This window comes from Biomphalaria glabrata, chromosome 4 (assembly GCF_947242115.1).
Source record: "Biomphalaria glabrata chromosome 4, xgBioGlab47.1, whole genome shotgun sequence".
NCBI lineage: Eukaryota > Metazoa > Mollusca > Gastropoda > Planorbidae > Biomphalaria > Biomphalaria glabrata.
In genome coordinates, this window is record NC_074714.1 from 36,122,990 (window position 1) to 36,148,105 (window position 25,116).

A 25,116-nucleotide genomic window follows, 5' to 3' on the forward strand; every position below is an offset into this window, starting at 1 on the left:
TCATAATTTGCTTGGAGGTATATCATCTGGAGCTAAATCAGCTTCTGCATTAAATGGTGAGCTGATGGTATTGAAAACTAGTTCCAAGATCTTGACCTCTTAAAATTTGCTTTCAAATTCCACAATCAAGAAATCCAAATAAGTCTTGTAATTTCACCCATTTCACTAGAAATAGTTTCACCTTTCAGCTAAGGAAAATGATTAGAACCGATTTCACTCGCTGCCTCAAGAAGTGGAATAACTTTGTTTGAAAAGATTTAAGATGCAGATAAATTTCATTTGCAAACAAAACATTGCAAAGTCTCCAATGATAAACATGAAGTCTGTCTTCAACTCTTCATTAGAAATATTAGTAACAAAGTCACAGTCAATGTCCTTCAATGAACCTAACTATTTCTTCCTTGAGATTCCATATTCTTATAGGCCAGCGGATACTACTGGTAACCGAACATGGAATGTTTTGTTTCCAAATCTTCAAGTACTTCTCGGAACTGCCAGTCATGGCCGGCAGATAATTGGAGGCCCTTGGCAAAGTGAATTTGGTGGCCTCAGATAAAATAAAATAAAAATGCGACAACAGTAAAATTATTACATTTATTAAAAACATATTGTACTTCAACGATAACATTGAGGACAAGTTTCGCTATTTCTTCTCTAAAATAACAAGAAGGAAGTCATTGCAAGGCCCTCACCAATTGGTGACCCTAAGCACTTTGTCTATGCCTAGGGCTGTCCCTGTGCCAATAATAAGATCATTGAGAAATCAATTCCAATAATATATTTGATATTCAATGCTTTATTTTATTAAAAAGCCTGTTTTTCTTAGTCAAAGCACGAGCTCTATTAGTTGTTACACTTGCCATCTTGTACGAGCCGACCCAACTCTTTCAACACAGTTTTTGATAGAATTGAATAAATACTGGCTTGTGTTTGTCTTTGACTAAATGTTTCGAAATATTGCCAGTAAGGATAATCTTTGTTTGGTTTTGGCATTTTAGAATGACGTTCAATGACAATTTTATTTAGCCTCTTCATGATAAGGGATAAGAATCAGAAGTTTCAATTATTTCTAGATCTATAGATATTTACAATTATTTATATAAATATATTAGCATTTTTATATGTGTAATGTGTAAGAACACCTGATTTCTTTAAGCATCGGCGGGCCGCATGTGGCCCGCGGTCCGTAATTTGCCCACTCCTGGCTTTGATGTAAGCCTGAAAATAATCTGAGTATTGGCCCCTGAAACCAAGTTACATTACATTAACATACAGCAAAGTTGTTTTTTAAATCTAGGGGAAATTCTTGGAATAGAAAAGTCACACGTGGATTCAGGTTTGAATTATTGTAGGAATTAACTGCATTCTTAATTATATCTTTAAAATCTTTTAATCATTTTATAAATTCCTAAAAAAATGTTCAATTTAAAGTCCTAACCAGAGTAGTCTTTTTTATTCATATTTTTTTTCTCATAAACTAGCCAGGACCTTACCTAGTGTACAGACATACCACGGGTATGTAGAGATAATCAACCATTGCTAGTGTCACTTTCGATGCTTTGTGTGTGCATGTGTGCTCTTTGTGACGTTTACATCTCAAAAACTAAAAGTGCTATTGAAGATCCAGTATCATCATTACTGCCTTTATCTTGCTTCCTAGAGTGACACCAGCTACATTAAGCTTTATAAAAGCAAATCCTTTTGTTATTAAAAAGTCAGTCTGTATTGTAGTGTGATCTACAACTGAAGAGTAAGTAATCTTGCTGGTCTTTTTGTGACTTATTGGGGATTTTTCCCGAAACAATGTCCAGGGTACTAAAGTAAAAGATGTCTCATACCTTCACTACGACATTACACATTACAATTCCTACTTTTTGTACACCTAATACATCAAATAGCTATTTAGAGTTATGCGCCATAGAATGTTTCCAATAGGCCTATACATTTATAGGAGGCGCGGTGGTTGAGCGGTAAAGCGCTTGACTTCCGAACCGAGGTCCCGGGTTTGAATCCTGGTGAAGGCTGGGATTTATAATTCCGGGATTTCCGGCGCCTCTGAGTCCACCCAGCTCTAATGGGTACCTGACAATAGTAAAGGCGGTTGGTCGTTGTGCAGGTCACAAGACACCCTCGTAAAACCACAGAAACAGATGCCATATAGATCACAAGGTCTGAAAGGGAAACTTATAGGCTACATTTAAACTTATGTGTTTGCTCAAAGCCCAAAATCTGCCAGTAAAGTAATTGGCCGGCCAAATCGGGAGCATGCCCGTATTTTTTCCCTTTCTCCATTGCTGTAGTCTGTAAATAGCAGCGTCTCAGAAATGGATCGCTCTTTGTCTGGCACCAGACCACAACATTAACGTAGATCTACATAAGTGGATGGCATTGGCGTAGTGAGCAAAACGTAGGGGCAAGGTACTTTATCCATGAACATCACCTAGAAATATAGGCTTATAAATAAACAGTATTTAATAATAATATAAAACAAATAACTTAAGAATGTATTACCTAACTAAAATATCTACAATAATGTAGGCGCCCGTATGCGTGGGGTGTTCCGGAGAGTGGCGCCCGGGGCCGGAGGATTCCAGCTTCCGTCGCCTCAGCGTGGAAACTCCGTGGAAACGTCCGCCCGAGGAAGCGGATAGGCCAAGAACGAGAGCAAACATGGCTCCCACTGAGCTACCACAGATATGCTCTAGCGAGTGTACTTGCACGTGGTGGGGATGTGAAAAAGGCTTGCTAACCAGTCCGAGACCCCCAATACTTCGTTCCCCAACGGGGACCATACGGCGGTGATGGTTCCCCCACGGGGTCAGTGGGACAGTATAGGCATATGGAGGGCCCCATGGGCTCGGCCTCTGGCCTCGCATGGGTCGGGGGAATCCTGTCGTTGGCTTAAGGGAGCGTGTCCCACGACCAGATGGATTTGATTAAATGATCATCTAGTCGCAGAGGAGTTGGTGAAGTTCCTTATCCTGGTCACGGGATATAATCCTTTCCCGGGTCACATAGTTCATAAAAGGGTTGAGGTAATCTCGAACCATAGATGGAAATCTTTACGGCGCCAGGGGTATCGTTCTCCCTTGCCCCCCCCCTCTGGTGGATTGTATTTGTTAAAATATTGAATGATTCTAGTTCAAAAGTAAAACATGAAGTAAAAGTGCCTTACGACACTCCTATTCCGCCACATAAATAATTGATCAGACATGCTGCCTACTTTAAACTTGCTTTATTCAGACGGTGAACGAAAATGTTTTCAATGACGTATTATTTAAAGAAAGATTCTTCTTTTTAATTTCCCAAACAGGAAGTGTCGTCACGATATGGCGGACTCGTCCGCCCGTGCATTATTTAATAATATAATTTCACCAAGATAAACTCTTTCAAAGAAAATAATTCTTCAGGCAGCAGTTGAACCTACATACACAGAGTACGTAGATCTATATAACTATAGCAAAGTGAAATATTAGGCTAAAAGTTTTAGAGATAACTTGACCAGAAACGTAGATCTACTGACATTGTTTTTTTTTTTACGTTGTTTCAGTGAGTTTCACTATCACATAATAATATTGTTTTTTTTTGTGTGTGTAGGTAAATTGAACTATTACTATGTACCGTCATTACGACAGCCAAGTTGTATCTAAGCGTCAGTACAACGATTCTAGCCATTCGTCCCCTCTGAACCATACATCGACAAAACATAATTCTAGCTCGCATCTGGGGGCAGTTACACTTTACAATCATAGCAATGAACGATTCTCTGATCTCTATCCTAAAACTAACCAACATAGACTCTGTAGTCTGAATTTAAATTCAGGAAACATGAACCTCAACTATCCATTAGACAGGCACTTCATGGAACCATTCCAAAACGCTCACACTAAAAGTCTATATCCCCGTCAGCGAACACTATCCAGGTATTCTAGTAACCTGGACAGGGGTTCATACAGCTACCAGACCCCTAAGTTGACGGAATCCACTCTAACGTATGATGAGGAGTCCCATGGCAGTCACAAATTTGGGTGGTGCATCACTCAGATGTCCAAATGGCACGTGACCTTGCTCTCTGGCTGGGCCAACACCCACATGATAGACTGCTACTTTAGCCTGTTCACTGAAGCTCCAATCAAATACTTCAACACTAAGCACGTGACGCACAAGTTTACATTAAACGCTCCTCGCAGAAAGTTTGATGGCGGTTCTATCTTTGACGAAAAGGATCGCTTTAGGAATGAATCGGAGGGGGCGCCTTCATTGTGCGAGGCTTTCGTTCAGCCTTGCACTACAGAGACACGTCTAGGCACCCAGTATCGGGACGGGCGAAAAGAGGCAAGCTTCTTCAATACTCCTCTCTCAAATGTTACAGACTTGAACTCCCCAGAAGTGAAACAATCGAGCAATAGCAACATAGAGAGACGGATTAAAGAAATAACAGATGAGTTTGATCATGAGTTGTCCGAAAACAGTTCTAATTATCTGCAAATAGTGTCTTTGGCTATACCTTCGAACAACAGACATTTAGCTTATGAAAACAGTTGCAGGGAACCAATAGCACCGAAATCATCCACAAATAGCGGACAAGCCAAGCGTTTGAAGAAACAGACTAACTCACTGCACAGGTTTGAAGCCTATAACCTACCAGACAACGCCAGAGGTTTAACTTCTATCCTACACAATTCAAGTCTTGAAAACGAACATAGACGCACATTAGTCCTAAGATCTAGAACCAGAAGTATGATTACCGATTCTTACAAACGCAAGCCGGAATCACTCCCTCTTTCCAGCAAGGCAGAGAATACTCATTTGGGTAGTTACAACTATAACTTACAGTCCCTGCACCCGGTCTACGAATTGAACAGTAATAGCGGACATTTGCCTTATAGTGATAAAATGGAGTTTTTATACATGAATAACACGCTGCATAAGAACAATGTTAACGCTTCCAATCTAGAAGTAAATCTTAATTCAGTTATAGGAGAAAAGAGAACGTTAGACCAAGAAAGCCGCAATAGACCACCTTTACCGTTGACTTTAGCTTCAAAACCAAGGGATACAAACATTGAAGACTTACGCGTTCGACCGTTGGGCATGCCGTCTTCTCTTCCTCGGGGATCGGCGATTCCCAGTGAGGGGAAGAACAAAAATCAACGTTTCAGCTCATCAACATGGCGAGATGCCGTTTCCAACGCCTTGCGTGAGGGGATGTCGACCAACTGGCCAAGTTCTGCATCGAACACCAGCAGCTCAACTTTAACCATGAACCCTTACGGTGAGACTAGAACAGTTGCTCCGTCTGACGGGAAAGGCAGCGGTGTCGCACGCGAAGGACAGTTCAGCACACTGAAGGATGAGGTCTATCTGACGCTCACTGCTGTGTACAGTATGGGGGTACGAGTGACAAGGGCAATCATGGGGCGCCAACTCGAAGTTATTCGATCCCCGTAACTGATTACTTTGTTTACTTACTCAATTACTACGCTAACGAGAACTAAAAGATGTAAATGTCAAGTGTATCATTCAATAGTCTGACGCATGCCTCGTTAGCTATAAGTATTGATGTCTTCTTTAATAAACATATATCCTTAGTTTTTATTATTTCGTAAGTTTGTTTCTTTCATCGATGGATTTGGTTTCTCGTGTTCAAATTTTTAATCATACTTTGTTGTTTGTCGTTTAATTCATAATAAGCCATATATATATATATATATATATATATAATATATATATATATATATATATATATATATATATATATTGTTACGGTTCTCTTCTACTCCGGCCTTCTATAAACACTGCTAAACACAACACAACACATCAACACATCAAGAACCTGCCAACAAGAGCTCCACAATAATCTGGTACTTTAATAATGAGTGAATAAGTAGAAGACAGCCAATACGACACAATTGGCAACACAATAAGCTACTACGAATGTTAAACTGTACATCACCGTATACAACTCTACTGTCTCTATTTCTTCCTAGACTCGTACATAACACTTGAGGACTCGACAAGGACCGACTTCATGGCCAACTAACAGTCCTGGTCTCCACGCTCTCCGGTCTTGAACTGCCGCTTTCTTACACACTGTGTCACTCGTACCGCAGGCTTTCGATCACATAACCATAACATTGGTCATATTTGCGTGTAATCGTAGTACTGTCCCTTGTCCATGGCCCCGCTGACCTGAGTGATTCACGGGTGTGTCAGCTGAGCCTATAGTTAACCCTTTTGCGCCGCCAATAGGGTCGTAACAATATATAATATATATATATATATATATATATATATATATATATATATATATATATATATATATATATATATATATATATATATATATATATATATTTCTTGGGCGCATAAAAGCCCACAAGTAAATACCTACTCCCCCACACATTCTTTTGGCCAGCGAATTCTAGCATCTACTACGTTGAATGGACCGGCCCGTCAATCTGATTATCTCCTCTCCCCCCCCCCCCCAACTATCCGCCTTTTACCTCAACCTTCAACACACATAATAATATAATCATACATATATTTAAGTTTGTTTTTATACATTTTTACATACAAAACACGTAATATTCAACTTCACATGAAAAAAAAAAGATTATTTTATACAATGTCTACAAAGCAAGTTTCTTGCAAACGAGAAATTTACGCACAAAAAAAAGTTTAAATGGTGTTTCAAGGCAGGAGGAAGTTACATCTTGTATCGTTTTTTAGCGACCCCCGTAAGGGGAAAAGACGCTATTAGTTTTATGCGAAATGTCTGTCCGTCTGTCCGTCTGTCCGTCCGTCCCGTTTAGATCTCGTAAACTACAAAAGATATTGAAAATCCGACATCACAATATTTTAGACCATTCAAAGTTCTGATGCAACGGCTACTGAAAGCGAAAAATCTAATTTTTAAAATCAGTTATGCAAGCAGTTTATTAAAGAGAAAAAGCTAATTAGTATGCATTATAAGCTAGACCTAATTTAAAACGAATAGTAATCTTGTAAACTTCATTTTCCTGAACTTTAATCAATGCCAGTAATATATCCGCATCTCTTTTTTGAGGATTCGAATAAGAGATTGAGCGGTAAAGGGCTTGGCTTCCGAACCGGGGGTCCCGGGTTCTAATCCTGGTGAAGACTGGGATTTTCAACTTTGGAATCTTTGCCCCCCCCCCTTTCCCGAATCCACTCAGCTCTAATGGGTACCTGACATTAGTTGGGGAAAAGTAAAGGCGGTTGGTCGTTGTGCTGGCTACATGACACCCTCGTTAACCGTAGGCCACAAAAACAGATGAACTTTACATCATCTGCCCTATAGACCACAAGGTCTGTAGGGGGAACTAGTTAGGCCAGGCTCACATCTAACTTTACATTCACTTTCATCTATCCTTTGATCTGCGGGACCGTTGGGGCACTACAAAAGATCTGTTAACCTTCTTTCTCCATTCTTATCTCTCATTTGTCTTTGATATAATTTCATTCGGATGTTCTTTCTGAAAATATTGAAGCCTTCCTGGGTGGACCACTTCGGGGGCTGATTTTGAGTTTGTGTTTCCACACAAACTGTCTTTTATAACCTTGTTTTTAATATGTCGGCTATATTAAAACATATTGGCTGGAAATTGCGAATAAAAAATCGTTTTTGATAAATTTTATCTCTGCGATTTCGATCGTGAAAATGAGTTAGTTGTTCTACAGATAAGGCAAGTAATAACAGGCTGAATTTTCGTATCCTTTCGTCCACGGCAAGTGGGAGAATTATTGATAGGAGAGCCAGTGAAGGCCCTTGCGTATATCTATAGTAGCATTACACATTGGCTACGCCCATTTATTTGCTCACACTCTTTATATTGCTAATTATGGCCGAAACGTCCTATCCTTTTTTTTTTGACAAAGCTTATTTAGACTCACTCTGCCTGTCTATTTGTCTGTCCTTCTGGTACAAAGCTTATTTCAACTCACTCTGACTGTCTATTTGTCTGTCCTTCTGGTACAAAGCTTATTTCAACTCACTCTGTCTATTTGTCTGTCCTTCTGGTACAAAGCTTATTTCAACTCACTCTGACTGTCTATTTGTATTTCCTTCTGGTACAAAGCTTATTTAGACTCACTCTGACTGTCTATTTGTCTGTCCTTCTGGTACAAAGCTTATTTCAACTCACTCTGTCTATTTGTCTGTCCTTCTGGTACAAAGCTTATTTCAACTCACTCTGCCTGTCTATTTGTCTGTCCTTCTGGTACAATTTTCGTACACGTTTTTTTTCTCCCCATACCCAATCTCGGGTGAAGTTTAAATTTTCAAAATTATTTCTTGTATCTGACAAAACAAGAACCTTTGGGAAGGCGATTGTCTGGCATGCGGACTACATGTCCCGCCCATCGGAGTTTGGACTTTTTACTGTCACATTAATGTTGTGCATGTTGGACATCTTTAAGATTTCTGTGTCTTTTATTTGGTCAGACCAACGCACCTTATGGATACTCCTTAGACAGCGTAGATTGAAGGAGTTTAGCTTTTTGGTGTGGCGGGAGTATAGGGTCCAGGACTCTGATGCATATAGGAGTGACGGGAGAACTATAGCACTGTAGACTTTCAGTTTTGTGGATATGCTTTCCACACTTGTTCTTCAAGTCTGCCAAAAGCAGCACTGGCACGAGAAATACAGAAGTCAACCACATCATCTAGATTGGCGTTTGCTGATATGGTGCTTCCCAGATAAACTTTTTGACATTTGCTAATTTCTGGCCATCTATGAGAATGTCTGGTTCTGTGACAGATTTATTTGAAGGAGGTTGGGTGCAGTACTTCTGTCTTTTTTACATTTATGGTGAGGCCAAAATTTTTGCAGGCATTAGCGAAGAGGGACAGGCTCTTTTGAAAGTCTTCTTCGTTTGCGGCGTTTAGGGCAGTCATCAGCGAATAGCAGGTCTCTGATGCAGTCGTAGTTTACCTTGGTCCTTGCCTCGACAGGGGCGTAGCTAGGAATTTTCCATCATTTGGTGGCCTTGACCTCTTTAGGGACCTCCGCATTTTGCGTAATACTTAATATTTAATGTAAAAAACACTCATTTGGTGCCCCCCCTCAAGTTGAGACCCGGGGGATTTGCAAATTCTTCCCCCCCCTCCTCCTCTCACCCTAGCTACGCCACTGGCGTAGGACAAAGAACTCGAGAGCACACTTCGATCATTTTCTGATTACATTTTGGTTATGGGTATTGCATTTTTAAAGCTTAAAATCGAGAATTTTGTTGAGAGCGAATTTAATGAATACTCAGCGACCATTTTTTTTTACAAAACTTGTATCCACTCTGTCTGTCTATATGTAATCTTGTACACGGAATTTCTTCGACTTCCTATTCTCGGATCAAGTTTGCATAATTATTCATTGCCCCTAATAAAACATCTATCAATAAAAAAATTGAACAATTATTTTATCAGCTAGTCATAAGAGACAGTACTAGCTAATGGCAGAAATGCATAATGTATAGCATTACGTCGTGACATAAAAATTTGAAACTAAAAATAGATAACTATAACACCTACTTTCATAAGTACTTGGCTGGCTCAGTGGCTAGAGTGTTAACTTGAGGATTCTTGAACCTCAGAGTTTTTAAAAAATATTTTTTTTATATTTTACTTGATTTTACTGTTAGAATAAGCTTATGTAGGATAATAAATGTGATTAGCTTATACTTCTATGTATTTGGGGCCATCCAACTTGAGGATGCGAAAAAACAAAAAAAAAACACACAGGAAAAAATATTATTTAGTTTTGCACATTGTAAACTTTATTGTCCACACCGCCTGCATATTCTGCGGTGTTAAACTTGTGGAGTGTGTACTATGTATATATATATATTGTACATTTACAGAAGATAATCAAATACATACATCTAGTAAAATAGTTCCAAAATAGAGATTTAACATTAAAAACAAATCTACTTAATGTTAGTCAAATCAATCCAGTCGTTGAGTTAAGAAAACCAAAAAAAAGTTAAAAAAAAATGAATCCCAACACACTAAGTCAGTATTAAAGATGGCGAGCCTCATCCCACAATTCCTAGAAGCCTTCATTTAGTTGTTGGTTCCGAGTTTAAAGGAAGAGCTAAGACATTATAGTTTTTGTTTCGTTCAGCTTTTCTCGGGATCACTTTTTTAGTATCTTGTTTATTTATTTACTTTTATTGCAAGATATATCATATTTCTGATAGAATGAATATTGCGGAGTGATGTTACCTTATATACTGTGCAAGATTTCAAACAAATGACTCTTTCCTATCACATGCTAAACATTAAATACTATGTTGTGGTCACTCACTAATGATTGAGATTGTTTCAGACAAAACTCCAGTAGAAGCTTTTGTTTTTGTTCTTCATATTCTCAATTCATATGATGTTTGTTTTGGGATTCCGTGGTGTCTACTTGTTGCCACTCGAGTTTACGGCCGCCTTATAAGAGTAAGACATAACGGCCGGATCGTTATCCAGGCGAGATGGATGGCTTCCGTGGATATCTAATTGGCCAACGGAGCTCGAAAAGTGGCTGAAATCCGGGCATCGCTGTAACGGAAGAACAGTCGCCATTTTGGAAATTCGGGAAATGTTTGGTAGTTGGAATTGTTGCTGGTTCTGATTCTGTTGTTGGGGGAACGGTTGCGGTTGTTGCTGCTGTGGCTGCAGTTGTGGTTGGGTAGGATACGGCGGCGCTGGTTGTTGGAAGCTGCTCGGGAAATAGAAAGGTGAGTGTGGAGTCAAGGTCAAAGTTTGGCTGTTTATGGCGTCCCAGCAGAAGGGCCTCGGGCGAGGATGTTGTTGCGGTTGAACAAATGGTGGCAGCTGCTGCTGCGGATGTTGCTGAACACGTAGCTGCGTTGGCATCGCTGGTGGAATACTTCTCGAGTTCCTTCAAATACAAAATATGTCAAATTAGAACAGGGAGATATGTCTAATCACTATGAGAAAAACAAATAACGTGTTTTGTTTATCTACACGACGTTTCAACCGTTTTTGAAAGTAAAAAAAAAAAAGATATTTTTTTAGATTCCTGAAGTTTTTGGCATTAATTTGTGACCGTGAAGTGCTGGTGCAGTGTAGGCAGTTTTCTATTCCTACCAGTCGATGTCAGGAGGTAGGACCTCCATTTCTTCAAGTTGTTTAAATGTTATTTCTCATGCTCCATGTTACTACGAATGATTTTTTGAAATATTTTAACAGTACGATTAGGAAATCTCAGATGTTTTTGAAATTTATTCAATCGCTATCGCTGCGATTCTCAACCGTTAGGGTGACCGCCCAAAAAGGGGTGCGAAGGCATGAAATTTCTTTTGTCAGTGTTGACGAGTATTTTATAACTTTGGACAGTTTTCACATGTTTAGGACAGAAGTTGATAGTTTTAGAACACACGTTTCCCCAGACTACAGTAACTTGCAGTGAGGCTGTAGGTAGAAGCTGTTCTGAACTTTCTCCGAACTGGTCATTTACCAACTTTCCAATGTGTAAAATATCTGTCACATGAATACAGTTTGAACACTTAAGCTTATTGACATAATAGATTGTAATTAGGCATAAGCTAATTATTTTTATTTACTTCTCTGGTGAGATTACGTAAGAAATTGTTTTAAGGTGAATTCTATAAACACTGCCACATTATGTAAACCTAAATCAACAGCCATTAATATGTGTGTAAACAATAGTGCTGAGATAACTTGGCATTAAATGGCATTATAAAGGTTGTCCTTCTGTTAATGCTTATCATTATTAATTAATAGTATTCAAAAAGAAAAAAAAGCATGTCTTAAACCTAAAGTACACACAATTTTTGCCAGATCATGACATGAGTTCATGGTCTATGAAACACGATGGGAATTTCCTCTAGTTTTTGTTAATGTTCCTAAAAGAAAAACAAAATTAAAAATCAAGGATTAATTGGACATCAACTGACCAATGTTTCTGCCTCTGTTGATGCTCTTCTTCCTCTAGTCTTTTGGCCTCTTCAGCCAAATGCTGCCTTCTGATCTCATCGACTTCAAAATATGCGTTGTCGAGAACATTTCTTTTGCCCAGCGAGTCCGTTAGTCGGTCCACCTGGTCAACAAGTGCAAGAATTTATAATTAACTTTTGTAAACAATTTCTTATTAAAAAATAATTTTCTGTTCAGTAAAGTAAGTTTTCTTTCAGACATTGCGCTTTATGAAGTTGGTGATGATCTGTTGCCAACTGTTAACGAGGGTGTCATACGACCAAAAAAACAAACAAACAAAGTCTTCACCAGGATTCGAACCAAGAGTTGTATAACTGCGCCACGAAGATCATTAATATCTGGCACAGAATTGAACAAATGACCAAGACAAGGTGTAGGCCGATTTCAAACTTTTATTACAGATAAAAAAAAACCTGCAGCCGTACACGAGCACAATAAAACTTATACAAAAGAACTACACAATGTGGAATCAAGGAGTAGATGCTGAACCAAGCTTCAGCGAAGAGTGCCTGCAGAAATTAAAAGTGATCACATTGATTTTTCCTCTTAAATCAGTTGATTTGGCGGCCTTTCCGGGGCAGAGGTCAACTCGTTCTTTGCGGACCGCTTGATCAAGTTAGGCCTTCCGCTAGATTTTATCCTCCCCACTACATATACATAAAATTTAACCAAATTGACAGCTTTATGTTCTACCATAGATGGCCATTCCACGAAGAGGCGGAAAATCACGAAACATAAAAAGTACTGGACATTGATCAATTGACCAAAAAAATGTCATTTTTTTAAAAGCTAATATCAACAAACTCTGTCTGTCTGTCTGATATAAATTTATACAAGTTATTTCCCCCCAAGCCAGTCTCGGATCAAGCTGAAATGTTCCAAAATTACTTCTTTTACGTGAAAACATTATAATTTTGTTCTGTATCTCGAACAAGGGAAAGAAATTGTACTTGACTGAAGTGGTAGAATAAGCTGAATTAGTCCCCTTTTTAGGTCAACGCTTTAAACTAAGTTTATAATAAACAATAGAGAATCTTCTATTTTCATAGCCATAACTTAGCCATAACAATAAACAATCTTCTATTTTCATAGCCACCGCACTAGCAGAGTGGTCAGTATGTCGGCATAAGGCGGCCTGAGACATCAGTTCGTATTCGTCCCCCCCCCTTTTTAAAAAAAAATAAATGCTTTTAAAAGCGAGTACAAATTCACCCAGATATCTCTTCTTTCTCTCCCACCCCTTCCATGTCCCCAACTTATCCAGGTAAGTGATAGGAACACAGCGCAGTGAGAAAGCTAAAAGCATGAAAGAGAGCTAAACAAATACATTTGGTCAAACTATTTCTAATCGCACAGATGTATTGTTGTTGGTCTAGGTCTATTACAAATGTAATGACATGACTGATCCAAACTCATTGATACAATTGCACTTTGTATAAGCTTTGTTGTTTTTTAAAAGTATTTTTTGTTTTTCTTGTGTATTTTTGTGTGACATATAGTTTATATGATTTAATAGCTGTATCAATGGAATCAGGGCCGCCGCGAGGGTTGTGGCCGCCTGCGTGCTAAATTTTAAAATGCCGCCACCCCTTTTTTTCTAGCAAAGGAAATGTATTACTATTAAGCTGGACCAAAAGCACCCGTTGATTTAAATCCATTTTTAATGGAGCTTTCCATCTTTTTCTCCTTTCATATTAACACCGTTGTCGTATTCCTCAAGTTTTATTTCCAATTTTGTATTTTTTTTTCTATCGCGATATTAATAAGGTTTTCTCCTGTTGTATCAGTAATTGGGCGAAACCCCCCAAAATGTTCATGTATTTCTACATGAGATGTATAAGAACCAGAAGCAATACTAATAGTGATTAGTTCGGTGTGAGACATATCTGGTGTAGAATCTAATGTTTTTGTGAAAGTAGGCCTATTTGTGTGCTAATACAATTGGAAGGATTTTATAGTCTATGTCACTGAAAATTTGGACTAGCCGCCAGTATTCATTGATACAACTACCATTTTGTGTGTGTCCAATGAACTATTTGTGGATCCTTTCAAAACGAGACACTGCCGAGAATAGAATAATATCAAGGATTGCGTAGGCTACTTTTCAAAATCATTGATTCTTTAATGCGTTGCATCTGTTGTTTTCTTTTCAAGAGAATGATTTTTTTTTACATATTTACAGATTATCTGGATTGTATTTTGAACAGATGTGCATTGTATCCCCAACCATCTGACATACGGCGGATTTATCCAACACATCACTAGCACAAAATGAAGCAACTCAGCGCTGAATATTTTTCTTGAATCGATATAAAATAAATAATTCTAAGTACAAGTAATGTATTCAATGACTTGAAATAAAACATATTAAGGCAGTGTTTCTCAAACATTTCGACCCCCTAAAGAGATTTTGTTTCGCGTTCCAGCCCCCTTGAGAAGCTGGGGATCGAGAGAAGCGATATAAAACGACAGTGTTACCTATTTAATTTAGTTGTATTCTTCTAGTACTGCATAGGACTTGCTGTGGAGAGGCTATGTACTGGCAAGAGAGACTTACAAAATTGCTCCCCTTTCACAGATGCTAGCCAGCGGTGGCAACAAGTTAAGCTACCACACTAGACGCTTCACACAGTGTCTGTCCAATGGCTGTGTGAAGCGTCTAGTGTGGTAGCTTAACTTGTTGCCACCGCTGGCTAGCATCTGTGAAAGGGGAGCAATTTTGTAAGTCTCTCTTGCCAGTACATAGCCTCTCCACAGCAAGTCCTATGCAGTACCTCCTCGTGGTGGCAGATGGAAACTGAGGCTGCGAAGCCTTAGGCTAAACTGCAAGGGTCTCGGAGGAGGTTTGGCCCCAAGATGTGAGGCAGGCATGGCCCGTCGGCCTGCGGACACGCCCAGTTGCCCACAAACCAAACCCCTAGCTATAGGTCAATAGCCGCACTGCCTTGTGTGTGTGTCCCTGTAAGGTCTAAGGCTAAGGGAGTAAACCCTAACAGAAAATCCGGTCCTGGAGCCCCGTAGGCGGGGGGACAGTAGTAAGACTACTGCTCTCTGGCAAACTCCTGCAGCCACCTGTCCCCAAATTGTGATGGCTCGCCATCCCTTTGGACCCGGTCAGTATGGAAGAGAGGCGGGTGCTGACGTGTGGGCAGCCCAGCACTCGCAAATTTACCGCCCAGGCTTTCCCCCAGCAATGGAGAGGTCACTCCATCTCTGACAGTAATGTCTTTGAAAAAACACGGAGAGTGGTAGCTACCGGTGATAAGTTCCTAGCTGATTGGCGTAAGCTGGAACGCCAGGGACCACTCTTAACGGTAGGAGGGGCTTTTTAGCCTCACTGGATAGCTACTGCCTGCCTTAAGCCGAGCAGCCCTCGGACAATAAAGTGCTATCCCGCCACAGCTTGCCGCACCACTGGGTGCTTGGTGCTAAGACAAAATCAAAAAGCAAGCTGCTCACCCGCACCTGCAAATAAAATGAAAAGAAAACCCTCAACATTAATGCGTTTAGCAAGCTGGAACATACGGACAATGTGTCCTGGCTTCAATACTGACCCTGAACTCGTCACCGACATGCGACAAACAGCTATCATCGACAGAGAACTCAGCAGACTAAACATTGATGTGGCCTGCCTGCAAGAAACCAGACTGGCAGACAGTGGATCTCTTACAGAAAGCAACTATACATTCTACTGGCAAGGAAAACCAGAACAAAGCCCTAGAATACATGGCGTCGGCTTTGCAATAAGAAACAGTCTCGTCCCCTGCATTGCAATGTTTCCGATTGGCAATGAAAGAGTAGCACACATGAAATTTGCATCACCGCAAGGCAAAGTTAATATAATCTGTGCTTACTCACCAACCCTTGCTGCACCAGAAGAGGACAAAGACAGATTCTTTCAAGCTCTAGAGGACGTAATTAAAAGTATTCCAAAATCCGAGCACCTCTATATAAATGGAGACTTTAATGCCCGTGTTGGTGATGGAAATGATGCATGGCCAAAATGCCTGGGACCTCATGGTGTTGGCAAAATAAATGACAATGGCCAAAGGCTACTCGAGTTCTGTAGCTCTCATGAACTGTGTGTAACAAACACATTCTTCTCTGGCAAGGAACGCCATAAAGTCTCTTGGCAGCACCCACGCTCAAAAAGGTGGCACCAGCTTGACCTCTGCATCACCCGAAGGATGGATCTGAAAAGTGTCATCCACACCCGTTCATACCATAGTGCGGACTGCAACTCAGACCATTCACTAGTGCTAAGCAAAATCAAACTACTTCTCAAGAAGGCTTACACTTCCACTCAACCCAGAACTAGGCGAATTAACGTCAACCATGTAGGTGACCCAGAGAAGCGTGCACTCTTTGGCGAGCTCCTGAACAGTTCAATCCCCTCGTTAAGTGATGAAGAAGACATCTCGATCAGATGGGAGAAATTAAGAGACGTAATCTACAGTTCGGCAATCACCGCCTTTGGGCCTCAAAAACACAAAAATGTAGACTGGTTTGAGGCGAATCTAGCACACATATGGAACCTTGCATCGAGAAAAAACGATCTGCACACCTCGCTCACAAGACAAAGCCTAATCCAAAATCTTTAGAGGCCTTCAAAAGTGCTAATAAAGAGGCAAAACAAATGGCTAGAAAATGTGCTAACAACTTTTGGAGGGATACCTGCAACAGAATCCAAGACAGTCTCCACTCAGGAAATAGCAAAGCTCTATTTGATGTCATTAAAGCGGCCCTGGGTCCAGCAGTGTCTAAGCCTGCCCCCCTTCTATCCAAATCAGGAGAAAAAATTACAGATCAAACCAAGCAGCTAGAACGATGGACAGAACACTACCTCGAAGTCTATGCCACACAGAATACAGTAGACGATGTCGCCCTGGCTTCTCTACCAGATCTTCCAGTACTGGAATGTCTAGATGAGCTTCCGAGCCTTAGTGACCTCAAAAAAGCAATTAACTGCTTAAAAAATAGAAAATCTCCTGGGAGTGATGGTATCCCAGTGGAAGTAGTGAAAGTCAACGAATCACTCCTGCTCCCTGAACTCTATATTCTCCTCTGCCGCTGTTGGGAAACAGGTCATGTCCCACAGGACATGCGTGACGCAACTATAGTCACAATATACAAGAACAAAGGGGATCGGAGTGATTGCAACAACTATAGGGGTATCTCTCTCCTCAGTATAGTGGGCAAAATCTTTGCTAGAGTGGCACTATCCAGGCTGCAAGTGATAGCTTCTAGAGTCTACCCAGAGTCTCAGTGTGGATTCAGGAGTGGTAGGTCCACTATAGACATGATATCTTCTCTACGACTACTGCAGGAGAAATTTAGAGAGAGAGACAGACCCCTTTACATTGTTTTTGTCGATCTGACTAAAGCTTTTGACATGGTCAGCAGAAGTGGCCTTTTCAAACTCCTGAGGAAAATAGGTTGCCCTCCCAAACTACTGAAGTTAATTGAGTGTTTTCACAAGGAAACTAAATGTACTGTCAAATTCAATGGAGCCCAATCAGCACCTTTTGAGGTTTGCAGTGGTGTCAAGCAGGGATGTGTGCTCGCACCTACTCTGTTTGGCATATTCTTCTCCTGTCTACTGCATTATGCGTACAGCGACATAAACGAAGGTGTGTTTCTCCATACAAGATCCTCTGGAAAACTATTTAATGTATCAAGGCTGCGGGCAAAAACCAAGGTTAGGAAGCTACTCGTCAGGGAACTCCTGTATGCCGATGATGCAGCTATTGTGGCTGATTCTGATATTCAGCTACAGTCCATGGTTGACAAACTATCTGCTGCTTGCCAGAAGTTCGGCTTAAACATCAGTCAAAGCAAGACTAAGATACTTGTCCAAAACACAAACACTGCACCTCAAGTAAGCATTAATGGCCAACCACTAGAAATTGTTGATCACTTTTGTTACCTTGGCTCCATCATATCCAACAACACTCTACTGGATAAAGACATAAACAACAGGATAGCCAAGGCAATGGCCACCATGTCACGGTTGCAGAAAAGAGTCTGGGACAACATATTGCTGACTAGCAGGACTAAAGCCCTAGTCTACCGGTCCTGTGTGTTGAGCACCTTGCTGTACGGAAGTGAAACATGGTCAACCTACTCATGGCAGGAAAAAAAGCTGAATGTCTTCCACCTCCGATGCCTAAGGCGGATCTTTAAAATAAGGTGGCAAGATAAGATAACAAATGAGGAAGTGCTACATAGAGCAGGATGCCAGGGCATCCGCTCTGTTATCAGCAGCAGACGCCTTGGCTGGCTTGGCCACGTTCGTAGAATGCCAGTAGGTCGACTTCCACAGGACATCCTGTATGGCGATCTAATTGAAGGCAGGAGAGCCGCTGGTCGCCCACTTTTACGTTATACGGATGTATGCAAACGCGACATGAAGCTCTTCAAAATCGACACTGGCAACTGGGAAGAGGTGGCACTGGACAGATCCACATGGAGAGAGAGCATAAAGGAAGGGTCACAGATTGCAGATGTCATACACAACAGAAGCAGAAAGAAGGGTGAAAATGCAATGGCGCCTGGTGATTTTATATGCCCAACCTGTGATCGCAGCTGTGTATCAAGGATTGGCCTCTTTAGTCACACAAGAAGTTGCAAAGGGAAAAGATCGTCTCGCGAGACGTAAAATGCCACAGAATTCTTCTAGTCCAGCTGCAGTAGATGCAATCGCCTCCCCCCCTTTACCACACCGAATCCGCCAAGATACCAGAAGGGGAGCGACATAATATAAAAAATAAATATATTTTAATTCAACTAATTTTGTTCACAAACTATGATTTCCCCATACAAGTAGGACCCCCCCCCACACACACACTCAAAGGGTATAGGTGGGTTTAGGTATTCGCCCCCCCACCCAATCGGCCAACAAGGGAACGACATAGTATTAAGATCGGTTAAAACACCAATAAGTTTTAATCATATAGATATTTAATTGATTCTGTTAGCAAGTTGTGATTTCTACAAATAAATTGGATCGCCCCCCCCCACTCGAATGTAGAGTGGGGGCGGGGGGCGATCGCCCCTACCGCCGCCCCCCCCCCCCCAAGGATCCGCCAGTGATTTAGGCATATCTCTCTTTCCATTACTGGTGACAAACAAAGTAATTAGTTACAAGTAATTAATTGACTAATTTGTTATTTTTTAAAGCTGATTCATGTTTTGTTAGGTGCAATAAATAATTGTGTAAAGTTTCCACTTGATCTGAGAATGGGTATGTACACAAGTTTTACCAAAGAGACAAACAAAAAGAGTTGATATGAGCTTTTTAAAAAGACATTAGTCTAGACGAGAATTCTGGATTTAGATATATGGTTAGAAGATTGTAGTTGATAGGCCTATAGATACATAATAAGAAACTAAAAAATGTATGTTTCCTGTCGGAATGTCCTCTATAATTCCCTACCTAAGACTTTCATAAACAGCCAGATTACTTATAAAGTTATTTTTTTTTAAATGTAGACAATCTACTTAGGGCCTACTTGGCAATGCAGGAAAAAAAAAAAGCTACTGACCTCTTTAATGACTTTCTCCACCTCAATGTCGCTGACGGTTCGTATCTTGGGCCCCACCCTCACCTCGTCCGTGTTGACGCCTGCGTTAAGCTGGAGGAAATATAAAAACAAAACTACATAGCATTGAACATGTCACTTATCAAGTCAAATACAAAGTTCAGTTTCTAACTGGTGATGGAGGCTCATCTGCTTGTGTCACACACTTGAATTAGACCAACATAAGTCATAGTCAAATGAGGAGCAAGATGTGAGCTGGGTGTGAAGTAGCATACGACATCACTCTCTGAAGGGAATGGAATTGTTTTCCCAAATTACGACTTCTTAAAATGTCTAATAACCTGCATAATATAATACACTTACAAAATGTGTTTTGTTTAAAATATATTTTGGCTAGCTTATAATTATTTGCAACTAATCGTATATAATGAATGAATGAATGTATGTCTGTCCAGAATGTTGTCCATCTTGTTTCGTCCATCAGTTGAGGACACCGTAAGCTACTTTTATTCAGTACATTCACTGAAGCTGTACGTTGTGGATTGGAACCAGGGGAGGAGCTGCCGTCAAAAGCTTTGTACTTTTTGATACCCGCGCACAGACTGTTTGCGCAATCTTTACAAAACGTTCCGTGTGTATCTATTACAGTATATATGTCAATGCATTTAATGACGATATTTTGTAGTCGAGAAGTAGAGCACATTACTTAGCATACACCATCCGACGACTGCCTTGCCTATCTCAACAATTACACTGCAGATCCCGGACTCTTCAAGAAGCAGGTGTTGTGGTATCGGGCGTTTCACGCTGTACACTTGGATGGTCATTTTCAGCTTGGTTTAGAGGGTAACTCGCTATCCATGCAGACCAGTTTTTAGTCGTTTCGCGCCAATGGTCATGTGAATATTCTCATCAGATTGTAGGCTCCATATGCCCAATTATCCCTCTAGAAATTCGGACAATTAATTCATTTAATGTAATATATGCTCCCCCAAATTATACATGCTAATAAAACATGCAGATCTAGGGACACTAGAGCTTGACAAGCTATCTACTACAAATTTAGCTTCAATAAATAGGAGCCAACATGACGTAACCAACAGAACAGATCCAAACGAATACTCTTAGAAAACCAAACATAGAATAGTTGGCCTTACTCTCTTCCCACCTTCCCTCGATCTGAGGCATTCGAGAAATGATTGGATGATGAAATTACACGTGACATTTCGTTCCAATATCGGCGAGGCGTAGATGAGGACTCGACAGTTGGGGCAACCAATCCTGAGGTCTTTGAGAGGACTCAGAACACAGTTACGGCTGGCATGTTTGCACATTTCTGTCAGGCATCTGGGAATCGAAGAAAGGCAATAATGCTAGATATAATTACGAACTATGATTAATTTACATTGATGCGAATTAAGAAAGAGGTATCTATTTTTTAGATACTAAAATATAGATAATAATAAAATGTATTTTATCCTTTTTCTTTTTAATTTTAGGATTTTTTTGTTAAGGCTAAAAATAAATTCTACAAGATTTAACGTCAGAATAGATACTGCTGTAAAATTATTAAAAGGCCACTAAAAATGTTCAGTTGTCAAAAAGACCATGCGACCTTTAGGATAGATGGTGTATAGGTCATTTGTTTCTGTGGCCCACGGTTAACGAGAGTGATATGTGGACAGAACAACGTCCAACCGCCTTTACTTTTATCTAACTAATTTCAGGTATCCATTAGAGCTGGGTGGACCCAGAGGCCTAGAGGCGTCCTAAAGATCCCGAATTGAAAATACCTGTCTTCATCAGGAATTGAACCAAGGACCCCTCGGTTTGGAAGCTAAGCGCTTTACCGTCACCGCACCTCCAGACACAAATAAGGTTTACAATAAAAAGTTTAATCCCTACTGGGTTTACGATTTAGATGTAGTCGAATATCCATGACTGTTTATGTCCTTCGACTAAATGCCATAAACATGCAACAGAGTAGATCTACATTCTAGATTGTAGACTTACGTTTTTCTTTCATGTTTATCCAGAAAGCTTAAACAAGGAAAAACAAAGGGAATGTCCTGACCTTAGCCAGGTTTTACTTGAACTATATTCTAAAACCAAAAGAATTAGAAATTAAAATTATAGATTTAATTCTCGCAAAACTCTAGATCTAGATTTATTAATTTGTTGTTAAGAAAGTCGCTTTTCTAGGGCTACATCTTGATACTTAGGACTGTAAGTTTAATTAATTCTCTAATAGAACACAGCAGCAAGAACAAGAAGCTTACTGAAGGCAGAAAGTATGTCCACAAGGTAACACTATTGGCACGTCAAAAAATTCCATGCAAATTCCACATCGAAGAATCTGCATGGCGTCTCCCCCTAACACTTGGAACAGCTGATCAGAATGAAGAAGACAATCTGAAGGCCGATTCGGGACAGTTTCGGACATTGCACGCGAAGCCAATGTTCAATCTGTGTTCTTACTCAAAGGTATCACTTTGAGAACTAGTGATCTTTCAGTCAATTCCAGCCAGTCGCAAGATTTTTGTCTGCCCGGTCTCATTTGCTACTGTGAACCGCGCAGAGCAGACATTTTGCTTGCACTTCCGTCAGTGGAAGCGGAAATGACGTTGCCTCAAAAAATCAATATGATGGCGTCATAGATTTATGTACTACTGTCTACATTAAGACTATTAGCAGACAAATAATAATAATAATAAGGCCTGTCTTTGAGTTCGAAGATTAATGAGAAATGCAGTATTTCCCGTGACTACGCAGCTCCAGCTGTGACCTACATATTTTGCCACTCCCATGGCAAGCATAACCATTGTCCGCTGTTGGTCGATTAAGATTTTTTTTTCGCCGTCTGCATCTTTTCTCGGCAGCGGGTTTTCTTTTGGTCTCAAATATGTATCCCACGGACTTTGTGAGTGATCTCCAGCTGTCTCGTTATGAGGCCGCATGCAACCAGGTGCTCTCTTCTATGCCAGCCAAGGCAAATTGGCGCCTTAGCTGGTCTTTAAAGCGTTTCCGTGGGGCACCTCTGTTACGTCGACCACCTTTTAGCTCATTAAAAAAAGACTGCTTTTGGCATACGTTCGTCCCCCATACGGGATACGTGCCCTGCCCAGCGTAACTGTTGGACCATTAAAAGTCCCTCTATACTGCCATACCGGCGTTCGCGACATGGCTGTTTGTAATGCAGTCTTGCCACCTTATGTTCATGATGGAGCGCAAGCATGGGCGTAGCCAGGATTTTTTTTCGGGGGGAGAGGTTTGAGGGGTGAATCTTTTTCTCAACCCCCCGACACCCCCCCCCCCCACGAAAAAAAAATTATATGTATTTATGTGTGTGTGTGTGTATGTACATAATCTTTATTACATTCTGACCCTTCATTCTTTAGGAAGACGTTTATTGTGCCCTAGAATAGGTTCTTCCATGAGTTAGTGAAAAAATTGTAGATTCCCCTACATTTCTAGCAAAGGGGTCTGGGGGAGCGCCAAGCACTATTTCTGATATTGAAAACCAACAAAATGCATATTCTGAGGTGCAATTTCCTGCTATTAAAAAGTTCTATTTCAAAAACCTAATGAGCTATTCTTACTGACTTAGACCCTCCCTCGTCGTTCGGCGCCATCAAGCTGTTTCCATAAAATTGTGGACTTCCCGCCATTACTAGCAAGGGGGTCTGGGGGAGCGCCAGGGGCTCCCCAGCGCGGGGCGAAGCCAAGCACTATTTCTGGTATTGAAAGCCAACAAAATGCATATTCTGAGGTATCTACAGTGCATTTTCCTGCTATTAAAAAGTTTTATTTCAAAAACCTAATGTGCTATTCTTACTGACTTAGACCCTCCCACGCCGTTCGGAGCATTTGACGTCAAGCAGTTTCCATAAAAATCTGTCACTGGTAATGTCTGAAGCCTCTTCCCACCTACCATGAGGACCTCCATGAATGAGTGGCGTCAAGTTGTACTAGGATATCATTGCATCTCTTCTTATGCGTAATTGATTTTGTCGGAGAACATGTCCCGCAAACCTCATGCGTCGTTCTCTCACAATCTTACTAAGGGGTCGACTCGAAGTTCGGCATAGGATTTCCTTGATTTAGATCCGATCTCTATAACTGACTCCTAAAATCTGTCTTAGCCATCTTTGTTGAGCTACATTTAGTGTTTTTCGATTTCGGTAGATGACTATTCACTGCAGTTTATTAATAGAGCCCTGCCACTGGTAAAATGCGTAACCTCTCTTGAATACGCTCTTGGAATTAAGTGACTGTAGTTTGCTTAAGATTTTATATCGAAAAGAGAAGTTTTATCGTCAAAATCTTCTGTTGGGGGTTTTCCACCTCAAAATGCTCTGTAGGGGGATCTTAGACTCAAAACCATCTGGAGGGGTTTTAAACTTTAAAAAAAAAAGCCATCTGTAGAAGAAACTCAAAACCCCCCGATTGGCTTGGCTACGCTCAAATAATTTTAGTGTGTAATTTGCTTTTTTTTTATATTGAAGATGTATTTTTAGCACCAAACCCCTCTGAATGGGGGCTTAAACTCAAAACCCCTTTCGGCAACGCTCATAGCATTTTGAGCGCGTAATTTGCTTTTTTTCTTACACTGAAGATGTATTTTTATCCTCAAACCCCCCTGGCGGGGGGTTTAAACTCAAAACCCCTTTGACTACGCTCATAGATTTTAGAGTGAGTAATTTTCTTTTATTTATATTAAAGAGGTACTTTTTAGCTTCAAACTCCACTGGAGGGGAGTTTAAACTCAAAACCCCATAGACTACACTCATTTTTAGTGTATAATTTGCTTTTTTTTTTATTATTAAAGAGGTATTTTTTACCTTCAAAACTGAGTCAAAACCCATTTATCTACGCTCATAACATTTTGAGTGCGTAATTAGCTTTTTTTTATATTAAAGAGGGGGGTTATCGTAAATTTTAGACGGGGTTTTAAAATCAAAATCTTCCATAACTGTGCTCTTGGAATTAATGGATTTTCGTTTGCATTTTTTTTGTTTTGTTTTATAGAAGAGGGGGAGTTAACTGCAAAAACCCCAGGTAGGGGGTTTAAAACTCAAAACCCCCCTGGTAGGGGTTTTTAAACTCGAACCCCCCTGGTAGGGGGTTTTAAACTCAAAACCCCTTTGGTTGTGCTGGGGCAAGTGATGGTTAAGTATTAAAATCTCACCTAAAATAAACAAAATCAAAACAAAAAATCAGTCACTAAATTCCGACTCCCCCCCCCCCCAAGGGAGGGATTTCATTTCGGGGGGGGGGGGGGTTGAACCCCAAACCCCCCCCCCCCCTGGCTACGCCCATGAGCGCAAGCAATCTTTGGTAAAAGCGCTCAAGTAGTCTTGGTTGCTTTCTATGTAATACCCATGCCTGAGATCCATACAGAAGAGTTGAGAAAACCAATGCTTGGTAGACACTGATTTTTGTAGGCAGGCGGAGTGATATATCCTCCAAACTGTCGCCTAAAGCAGACAAATAGCTTTATATAATATGAATGTTATTGTTAAACTTGTTTAAAACATCTTGGCGGAGGCTAAAAGAACATTCTTTTCATTCTTACTGTCACAGATG

The 25,116-nt window shown here is 40.5% G+C and overlaps 2 protein-coding genes across 2 annotated transcripts; one reads left to right on the forward strand and one right to left on the reverse strand.

Moving 5' to 3' along the window:
• The first annotated feature begins 3,290 nt into the window (after nt 1-3,290).
• LOC106060042 (uncharacterized) lies at nt 3,291-5,598 on the forward strand. Its single transcript, XM_013217778.2, has 2 exons — nt 3,291-3,436; nt 3,598-5,598. Exon 2 carries the CDS (start codon nt 3,616-3,618, stop codon nt 5,449-5,451), a length of 1,836 nt encoding a protein of 611 aa, XP_013073232.2. The 5' UTR covers nt 3,291-3,436; nt 3,598-3,615; the 3' UTR covers nt 5,452-5,598.
• Nucleotides 5,599-9,769: 4,171 nt separating this feature from the next.
• Nucleotides 9,770-22,147, reverse strand: LOC106051459 (uncharacterized). Its single transcript, XM_013206639.2, has 5 exons — nt 21,810-22,147; nt 20,688-20,877; nt 19,534-19,623; nt 11,950-12,092; nt 9,770-10,910 (listed from the first exon to the last, which is right to left on the reverse strand). Exons 1-5 carry the CDS (start codon nt 21,971-21,973, stop codon nt 10,427-10,429), a joined length of 1,071 nt encoding a protein of 356 aa, XP_013062093.1. The 5' UTR covers nt 21,974-22,147; the 3' UTR covers nt 9,770-10,426.
• Between the last annotated feature and the right edge of the window lie 2,969 nt (nt 22,148-25,116).